General features: G+C 39.8%; 1 protein-coding gene across 1 annotated transcript; it reads right to left on the bottom strand.

Annotated features, from left to right (window-relative positions):
* Positions 1-4,357: 4,357 nt before the first annotated feature.
* LOC114446555 (T-box transcription factor TBX3-like) lies at positions 4,358-9,010 on the bottom strand. The gene is made up of 7 exons (XM_028422203.1): positions 8,655-9,010; positions 8,183-8,450; positions 7,880-8,026; positions 6,336-6,412; positions 6,087-6,250; positions 5,039-5,574; positions 4,358-4,705 (listed from the first exon to the last, which is right to left on the bottom strand). The coding sequence occupies exons 1-7, from the start codon at positions 9,008-9,010 to the stop codon at positions 4,358-4,360; spliced, it is 1,896 nt and encodes a 631-aa protein (XP_028278004.1).
* Between the last annotated feature and the right edge of the window lie 1,357 nt (positions 9,011-10,367).

A 10,367-nucleotide genomic window follows, 5' to 3' on the forward strand; every position in this document is an offset into this window, starting at 1 on the left:
TAAAAAGGCGCACAGTAGGTGAGTCCTATCTATTAAAACTACATCTATGAAGGGTTTATTCGCAGAGGACCAATCAAATGCTAGAGAATGTTTGTGGGCGTATTTCGGCTGTCAAGAGAGGGGCAGGACCCGGAAGAGGTGGTCCTTTGTCATGCATGTACAGCATGTGCAGTTTAAAAGGGGACACGTGCAAATTGTTGGAACAGAGCCAAGACTCTTGGTTTGTTGTGTGAGAAAGGTGTTGCAAAGTTTCTGGTCCTCGTGTTCCTGAACGGTCCATCTGTGTTTGAAACCAGTTTGAAGACATTTTGTTGGAAGTTGGAAGCCGCCTCAGGTAGCCTATAAAGATCCGGTTTCTGTTAACATAGTCTAACTTCAGCCCTGTTTAGGAATGTACTAAAACTGACTGCAACCACCAACCTTCCGGTTACTAGACAACCCTGCTATACCACTGCGCCACTGTTGTCCCATCAAACTAAGGCTGTCTTTCATGTATTTAATTAATAATTGACACCGATTCCATGTTAACTAATAGAGACTTCATAAAATCACTCAAATGTAGAAGAATAAAATGCAGTGTTGTTACAGTTGTGGCCACTAGATGGCTTCAGAGGCCTGCTGTTTGTGAGGATATGCAGTCAATTCCTGCACAAGATCTCTTTTTTTAGTAACAAAAAACAAGTGTGTCTTTTGTGTAGATTGCATCAGATGTAATAACATAGAAATCAGTGCAGTTTCTTCAAAACAACATTTAACCTACATAGGTGACATAAAACAACTTTGCATATCAGATGTTGTTTCTTGTATACTTTTAGTTCGAAAAGCCACAATATTCAGTTCATTAAGGTCATCTCTAACACATGTATTTTGCTTAATTCAAACCAAGTTACAAGCATTTTTTCTTTCTAATGGCAGCAGTATCACAGAAACAAATGGCTTTAGGTAGAATCTGTGTTAGGTTAAATTATTCATATTATATGCTACATATGAATATATAATTTCTTTAACCCATCTGTGTTGACATCTTTGTCTTAGCACTTACATTCAGAGGACATTTAGAGTAGCAGTGTACTGAGCTCTTGAGCTCAGTACAAAGCAAAGCAAAGTCTAATGAATAAAAAGTAAAAAAAAAAATACCACACCAGCTATGCAAACCTGTGAAAGTTAATAGCTTTAGTGTAGCTGTGAGACAACTGCTACTACAGTTTCAAATACTGACGATCAACTCTCCACAACTGCAGTTAAACTGAGCTGTAGACTGTCAAACTTTGCAGTTGACCTCCTCTCCACATTTTTGAGCCAGTGGAGAAGTTTTCATGGTACAAAGATTCGCTCAGCCAAGGAGAAAATGTACACAACAGAGGTTTAAGAGCAGCACAGTGCACAGGAGGGCTTTTCAGATCAATTGTCCTCCTTAGAGACCTTAGTTTTTTTTTTTGTCTTTTTTAGTTGGTGAACATCAGTGAAGGTGAAAAATAACAGATTGTAGTCTCTTAAATACTATATTATATGTGTATCATATATATATATGCGCACTGTATAGATTATAATGAATTGGCCCCACTGCATAATTTAATATATATTTAATATATTGTGGCACTAGTGGTATTTTCTCTTTACTGTGAATTTTGTAAAGTTATCTTGTAAGTTTGGTAGGTTTAAGACAATGAGAGAAAAATGCATTTTAAAAAAAATTAGGTTAATTTGAATTTTCATGAATGAAATAAGAGTATTTGATTATTTGGTAAATCATGCTTTAATACTTGGTAGCAGAATCTTTGTTGGTGATCACAGAGGTCAGACGTTTCTTGTAGTTGGCCACAAGGTTTGCACACATCTCAGGGGGGATTTAGTCCCACTCCTCTTTGCAGATCCTCTCCAAGCCATTGATGTTTCGTGGCTGATGTTTGGCAACTCCAACCCTCAGCTCCCTCCACAGATTTTATATGGAATTAGGGCCTGGAGGCTGACCAGGCCACTCCAAGACCTTAATATGCTTCTTCTTGAGCCAACCCTTTGTTGCCTCGGCTGTGTGTTTTTTGGATACCCACCCACGACCCATTTTTAATGCCCTGGCTGAGGGAAGGAGGTTCTCACCCAAGATTTGACCGTACATGGCCCCATCCAGCTCCCTTTGTGCAGTTGTTCTGTCCCCATGGCAGAAAAGTACCTCCAAAGCATAATGTTTCCACCTCCATGTTTGACAGTGGGGCCTCCTCTGAATCATTCAGATGTTCAGTGGCATGGGGACCTTGCGGGCACTGCAGGATTTTTGTCTTGTTGATTTATGTTACATTTTTATATATGTATTATGAAATTATTTTGGCAACTGCAGCCTCCAGAGGTTTCTCTCTGTCTGTGTGTATGGGTAGGCCAAAAATGTCCAAATTATTGATACATTGTCAATATGTCACCTATGTCTTAGAAGTAAAACTTCAGTGTAGCTTGGGGACATGTGGTGGGCAATGGAATTAGCAACTCAGGTGTAACTTTGCTGTCACAAGCAGACATGTTTTAGGAATCGCCCGGGCAAGCATTGAACTGCACTCATGCATATACAATAAAGTGCACTGCAGACCTGCTCGTTTACCCTTTAGAGGTCTAACAGGGCAAGATAGTAGTATTTGTAACACAGCAACATGTTTAACCTAAAATGTAAAATGAGGCAGCAACATTTGGCCGTTATTTATTCTGCTGTTTAAAAGCTGGAGTTTTTTTTTTATTTTTATTTTTATGGAATACCTTTCACTGTAGGGCCTTCAAAGTGACTAGAGTGAGCGGCGTAGTGTGAAGGGCAGCTGAGGACAAGGAGGAGAATTCAGGACAGGACCAAAAAAGGTCTCACCCTTTCAAAGACAATACAGACTTACACCAATGAAAATGGAAGCTTTGGTTAAATTAACTTAAAGGATTAAACCTGAGATTTAGACAGACTCAGATCTGCTGTAGAGAGTGCTAGTCACCTCTTTCTTGGCCAACTCTCTTTAGTTAATGTGTTGCGAATTGTCTAATTGCATAACAGAAGTGTAAGACGTGTTAAACACATCACATCCAAACCATTAAGGCTTCTTTTTTTGTACAATAAATATATCTAATAAATAAATAAATTAGAATTAGTAATACTGCAAAATGTGTACAACATCTTTTATTTAAATTGTGGGGAGAAAAAAACAACCTGAATAATCTGACAGGCAACATGTCTCAGATTTGTTTGTTTTTTTTACAGAAACTTCTTAAGTGCAGGTGAAAAAAAAACAAACAACAAAAAAGTTGAAAATCCTGAGTTTTCCCTTTAAAGTTCACGGTGCAACTGCACAGTGCATCACAAAAAAGGAAAATGTGGTATGTGTATGTGTATGTGGTAAACATTTTCCTCATATCTCATTGGCAGGTTTAATAGTGATCATTTACAGTGTTCAGTCTCAGAAGGCTTTGATCGCTCACATTTTATACAATTTGTGAAAAAGAACAATATTTACACAATCATACAGAATAAAGCTGCAAAACATGTGGTATAGTTTAGGTTAGTAGAATTCTGTGCAAAAGTCAGATTTAGGTTGAATTAAAGGTAGGGTAGGAAATTTCATTCTGAAACATATTCTGAAACATATTCATTCTGATGCACATTTTAATTAGTGTAACTTCTCTTTTACAATCCTATAACCAATTAGTTCGGCAGTTTCGCATTAAAACGAAGAGTATGAATCATCTGTGGAAGATATAAAACATTAAAAACATCAGCCAATCCTCAGGGTGGACCCTGCGCGGAGTATTGGCTGGTTGTCACTCTCTTCCTGCTCTGCGCGCACCAGAGAGTTACTTGCATGATGGCCGAAGTCACAGCTCGTCTTTAGGTGATGCACGTCCATGCAATTGGGAGGCGTGGCTTCGGGGTGAGCTCCAAGAGAAAGGGGCGTGTGTTTACTTTCGAAATCTGGCTGACTCTCATTGAGTTTTCAAAATCTCCTACCCTACCTTTAATGTAAAACCTCAAGAAGCACAGCTTGTTTTTTCACCCAGTTAAATTCAAACAGGGGATTGAACATTGTCATCAGTGTCATTATTGACACAATCTGTTGTATTGTCAAATGTATGTATATTTAATACATTGTGTGTATTGTCTAATGCTAATATAATTGGGCATATTTTGATTTATTTATGTGCGTTAGGCAGTTTTGTCGTAATACAAACAGCAGCAACACACAAAAAATGTTACATGCAGCTCTGTAAACTTGTCTGTGTGTCCATCCCTACATGCATGGTTAAAAACATTATGAAAGAGTCTATGGTGGAGGCGGTGCTTTATTATGTCCTCCTGGTAGATCACATATATTTTGCTGCTTCATCAGCAGAACCCTTAACTTTGGTTTGGGGGTGAAAGTGTCTTCAGCTTGGCTTTGGTTTTATAACCATGAATGTCTGACATGGGACTTGGCTCTCTGCTTCCAGATTTGGACAGATCAGACTGTGAATGTGATCTGCCAGGCGGTCTGGTTGTTGGCAGATTTTGGCTTGAGGTGACAGATGCAGGGATCTGATAAGGGCTGAATTGAAACCAAGGCCGAGTGTTGTTGCTGTAAGGGTGGGTTCTGGTGAGGGGTGAAGCCGCCGCGCCGGTGGGGAGAGATGGAGCTGCTACGCTGGATGCTGCCATGTAGTGGTACGGATATGAGAACATTCCTCCAAAAGGTGACAGTGAGAGTCCCTGTACATAAAAAGACGATAAAGATGTTACATTCCTGATGCAACATACACACTTTACATTTGTTATAAACAGTCAGTTGTAAATATCCAGGGATCAAATCAGATCAGTTCTGAATTTGACTTCTAAACACAAAGCCGGATCAGTTCAGCAGAATGAGCTGAATTTAAGCTTATTTTCTGGCAATGTAACTGCTACTTTATTTTTATAAGCTGTTTACTTGCTGTCTCGAGTTCTTTGAGGACAAAGTTTAAAGACTTTGGCAGAGAACAAGAAGGATAAAACAAGGCCAGTTACCTTAGGTAACTTTTAAAGCAGTCATGCAGCGCAGCGTACCTTAGAGGCCAGCATGTGTTGCGACAGGTGAAACATGAATGGAGATGATGAGGTGATGCTTTGGGAAGATTGGACTCCATTGTCTAATGCACTTATTCCAGGCAAAGAGGGAAGTACATGGCCCATACCCACAGTGGATAAATCCTCTGGTTTCACTGAAAACTGTCCAGGATGCAGCAACAAAGGTCCCCCAAACTTAAGGAGAGAATGGCTGTATCCACTTGAGAAATCCATGGACTGGCACTGGCCAGCAGGTAGAGGTGATGAGCTCTGTGACTGCTGCAGCAACATCAAAGGCAGGGCCCCGTGTTTGTTTTTAATCATCTGCTTTTCAGAGGAGTCCACCTCCGTGGAGTACCTGTCATCAGATGTTTTAAATATTGTTCTTCCTTTCGATGCGTCCTGACTGTTGTCACTCTTGGTTAGATCAGTCTTGTTCCGCATCTCCTCACTTTTTAAAGGATGTTCACTCCTGGAGCAGCTGGCCTCAGCGGTGGCATCATCGTGCAGATCAATATCTGAGTCGCTTTCAATATCTACAGGAGGGGGAGGGGAGCATTACTCGTAAATAAATCATGTAGATCAAAGCACAACAGCATATTCATGCACCTTTAGTAAATCTTAAGCAAAAGCTGAATCAATAAAAGCAGTCCCACTATTATTAATAGATATAGATCTGTTGATTTGGTGTGAGTGTAAGAAGAAACTACAAATAATCAGAGCAGGGAAAGAGAAAGGGTGTTTTTTTTTTTTACGTAAAGGTTAGTCTGACCTTTGTTTACAAAGGCACACATCTTTGAGCATGCCAAATTTAGACTTGGCTGCAGCCTAAATAGCCACTAATGATCGTTGTGATGCCTGATGTTGTTCATAAAGGTTGTGTCAGAATATCCCAAGGACAAAAATCCTGTTTGTTTCAGAATATGTATTAGCATATATGAATAATAAAATGTAGTATAGTGAAAATCATTGTGAGTTTGCTGCTATAAACATTGGGTTCACTCATACAGCAATAAGGGTTTACTAAAAACATTCTAAGCTGACCCACCTTGGCAGGCTGACGTGGAGATCAGTGGGCTGCTCACCAGTTCCCGAGGTGAATAGAAAGATTTGCTGGTGCTGGGTTGTTCGCAGGAGTCATCAGAATCTGTGCAGTCCTGGTCCGTTTTGCTTTGGTTGTCTTGCAGTGATGAAACGTTTAACTGTTTATTCCTGTGGATCATATACATTAAGGTCACATTCAGACAGATGTACAGTAGGTATGTCCCAGTATTTTGATGTGTTAGTTACAATGTACCTTTTCTCTCGTCTCCCATTTCCTGTGTCTCTGAATCCTTTGGCAAAGGGATTGTTGTCAATCTTTAGCTGCGTAATCTTAATTAGGAAGAAGAACATTATATAAGTTAATGACTTCACATTTTTTTCTAATTTTAACCCTTTAAATGTTCATTAAATGTTTGTTGGTTTTTGTTATTGTGGCACCAATAACACAAGTGTACGCCCCCCCCCCTTTTTTTAATGTATAGGTCTCTACCAAACGGTTGACATTGTGCTTAATGGTAACATAACTAAATATATAGTAATAAATAAATAATTACAGTAGTATGATGTTATTTTCCCTACAAAAACAAAAAAGAAAGTAGAAAAAGCCAAATGAGTGGAAAAGAAATAATGTTATGTCATTTTATGAACAGCACCATGTGAACTGTTAGAAACTCAAAACAGTGAATAAAATTGTGTTGTCTGGCTTTAGATGTTTACATACTGTGCTCTATAAAATCAAATTAAGTTCCAGCACTTTCAATAACTCTACAAGCACTTTATTTAGAACAACTTCTGTAGTGTTCTGTGCAAAATATCTAAAGAACTTCTATTAGATTCTTGTATAGAATAAATTTAACAACTTGTTTTCTCTCAAATGAAATCCACAAACAACACCATGGAAACCTTGTCCACTTTATTTTTGATAGTATGCAGTGAAGCATTTCTTTTCTCCAATCAAATAGAGGTACAGAAGCTGCATCTTACACAATTGTCAGTGTGAATTGGCCAAAGTCCAAAGCACTCATAGCGCACAAAGCGCCCTGCATGTCTGAAGGGTCAATGCCACCCATATGTTGATTGTAAGCAGAAAATTAGTGATGGGCATTTGATGAGAATCCTTGCTTTATCTTTAACAACATGAATCTCCTCTTCGGCATGATGTCGGCTATCACACTGAAATGTGATTCAAGTTGCCAGTAGTCTTCCATGGCTGGGAAGTTGAAAACATTCATTGTAGGCCGAAATCTTGGTCTTGATTGGATCCCTCAGCTCCTGGGCAGAGTACCGATAGGCGTGGTGAGCGATATGTTGGTACTGAAAAGGTGTCTTTACATCAGGGTTTATAAAACTTGCATCAGGAACCTGGAATTCCTCAACGTCAATGTGACATCTAGTGGATTTTTTTTAACCATAGCATATGTCAACCGAGTGGTAGAGATGACTCAATGCAGTAGAATTATGTTCATTACCTTTAGGAAATAGTAACTCAAAATGTGCTCAGCCAAAGGACTGAATTAATAACTATTTATTGTTTCAATTTTTTTTTAAATTTATTTAATTAATTTTCTGGTAATTTTTTTGTTGTTAATTTATTTTGTTTGTTAGTGTTGTAAGGGGCCAGGGCCGCCAAAATCTTAGGGCTGCCCCTGCCCCCTTTTAACACTGAAGCTTGCTTTTCAAACCACCTTGGCAGATATTTTAGACTTATCTTTCCAATAAATTAAAGCCGTCCATCACTATAAAACAATCAATCTCCGTCTTGCGTCTGTAAAGCAAAGTGGTGAAGGACAGGGTTACCTTTTCATTCTGATAGGCAGTGACAGCGATGAACTCTGTCTCGGGGAAAACATAAGTCCTAAAGGTGCTGTAGGGAAGCTTCATTATGTCGTTGGCTCTCACAATATGGAACCTGGGCTGGTACTTGTGCATGGAGTTCAAAATTGTCTGAAAAAATTACAAATAAATAAATAATATTAGGATTAAAATCATAGAGCTTATGTGGCATAACCGTATAATATTGAAAAAATGTGCAATGGAATTCCCTTTTGATTATATATTTGTAAAAGAAAAAAATAAGCAGTACAATTGTCAGTGACTTACAAATCCATGCTTATCCGAGATGTTATTGGTGAGTTTGAGTTTATGAAAAGCAACGGGCTTGCTCATCCACTGCTCTCCCTTGGACGGACTGTCTGGATGGATGTACATGCGCTTTGGCATCTCTGGGTCAGCTTTTCCAGCCACCATCCAACGGGAGTTGTGAAACTTATACCGGCAGTCGTCAACGGAGACAATGTCCATCAGCAGGATGTACTTTGCTGTTTCATTCAGTCCCTCCACTCGTACTTTGAAAGGTGGAAACATCCTCCTGTGATGGATGATATTCAATATCAATATCTGTGATTTCTTTTCAAGTGTGCTTTCAATTAGTTCTGTTTAAAAGCTTGCCTTGCAAAGTTACCACAGTTAGGTTATCAATCAAATTAGAAGATGATTTCGCGCATGAAATTGGCGTTAAACCATTTGGCACCCTGCAGATAAATTGGCACATTTTGCGCAATGATTTTCTTACCTTCCTGATTTTGTGATAACCATCTCAGTTCCCATTTTGTGAAACTCATTCCACAGATTCTTTGATTCCAGTGTAACCTTCGGGTCATCATCCACCCAGTCCTCTGGCTGCAGGCTCTTCACAGACCACGGATGCGCTGGCCGATTTTGGCGTCCCAGAGCTGCGTGCAGTCCGGCGTCAGCGGTAGCCTGCTCCGACAGAGGCTCTGATAAGGAGGAGACGTCAGGGGAAGTCAGCGCTGGGAAGAACGAAGGCTGTGCGCCGGCGAGGAAGGCTGACAAGGATGAGACACCTTGTCGATGAACTTGGAAAGGATGGTAAGCCATGGAAGTCGCCGTGTCAACTGGATCTCTCATCAGGACATCTGATGTCTCGATCAGTTTTTATTGTTGTAGGCGAATGAGACACATCCAAACTACAGCAACCTTTTTAAGTTTTACAGTTTTCTTTCATGACAAAGACTTCTTAAGAGAAGGGGGGTGTAAATTTCCACAAGTCTCCAGCTGCTGTGGAGGAAGAAAAATAAGACCCACCAAGAAGAGAGCGCACGTTGGGACCATGGGTAAAGCTTGATAAAAAAAAAAAAACATGCAGTAGCACCAAGCAGCGAGAAGAGGGGGAGTCAAGGGCATGGCCGTGACACAGTCACACGGCTGCCCTCCCCTGCACATGGTTCACTAACGAGTTAAATTTCTTCGACAGCGCGGCCCAATCCAATTGGGGAGCGGTGGGCGTGGCTCAGAAAGCCGGATTTCAGGCTATGCGAGGACAGCATGCATCAGTGGCACAGCATGAATGGCGAAAGTAGCCAATAACAACAACGACAATAATAACAATAATAAAACTGTACGTTTACATATTATATGATTACAAATATTATTATTAAAATTCATATTCATATAATCTCATTTTTTGTATTAACCACACAGCCTCACAGCGTCTCCATTCCGTTTTTAGGGGGACTGCGTGAATCTGTTAATTAAAGAGGACTTGGCACCGGTTTGCTGGCCTCCCCCACAGACCCCAAAGCACTCTCCTGTCACTTCACATTTAGCCATATTAGACTCTCCAAATCCTCAAGTTGCCTGTTCCAGTTTTTTGGAGAGCAGCCTACAGGGTCCACACTGCGTTAGCTTCATGAACCAAGAAAGTAAAGGATGGGGGGGAACCATCAGTCAGTCTTAAAGTGAGGCAGAGATGGATGGATCAGCCAGCAGGCTCTTTGACAATGTGCGTAAATAAATTACAGACATTGTTCAGTCTACCCAAATCATTAAATCTCTGAAAATGTTTACGCCAACCTAAACATATTGAAAGTAAATGATGTGTATGCTGTATGGTGGATTGAGTTAATGTCACGAGAATAGTTAGTTAATTAGTTGTAACACTTGTTACAGAATCTAAATTAAATTACTTCATTAAGTGATTTCAACAGTGAAATGAAAGCAGCATTTGTCTTAAAGCTGGGGCCAAGTACCCTGTTTATTCATTTATTATAATAAGAACAGGCAGTTCTTTACTTTTAAAGAAGTTTTTTGCACTTCTTTGATATAAACATATTTTTTTTCTTGGACTGAACAAATCCTTGAGCTCCAATGAGTGGAAGTGCTGTGTGAAGTGGAGTGTTGCTTGAGAGTTTACAAGGCAGGAAAAGCTATAGTGATCTCACGGGTCCCACAGATGATGAATGAGTCCCGAAGGTGGTGAATGGTA

This window comes from Parambassis ranga, chromosome 14, assembly GCF_900634625.1.
Source record: "Parambassis ranga chromosome 14, fParRan2.1, whole genome shotgun sequence".
Lineage (NCBI taxonomy): Eukaryota > Metazoa > Chordata > Actinopteri > Ambassidae > Parambassis > Parambassis ranga.

Excerpts from the sequence above, each read along its gene's own strand:
- LOC114446555 (XM_028422203.1), bottom strand. The coding sequence starts at position 9,010 with ATGAGAGATCCAGTTGACACGGCGACTTCCATGGCTTACCATCCTTTC. Across the intron at positions 6,413-7,879 it reads CTGCCTATCAGAATGAAAAG|ATTACGCAGCTAAAGATTGA; the intron begins GTAACCCTGTCC and ends TTCCTAATTAAG. Across the intron at positions 6,251-6,335 it reads AATGGGAGACGAGAGAAAAG|GAATAAACAGTTAAACGTTT; the intron begins GTACATTGTAAC and ends TATGATCCACAG.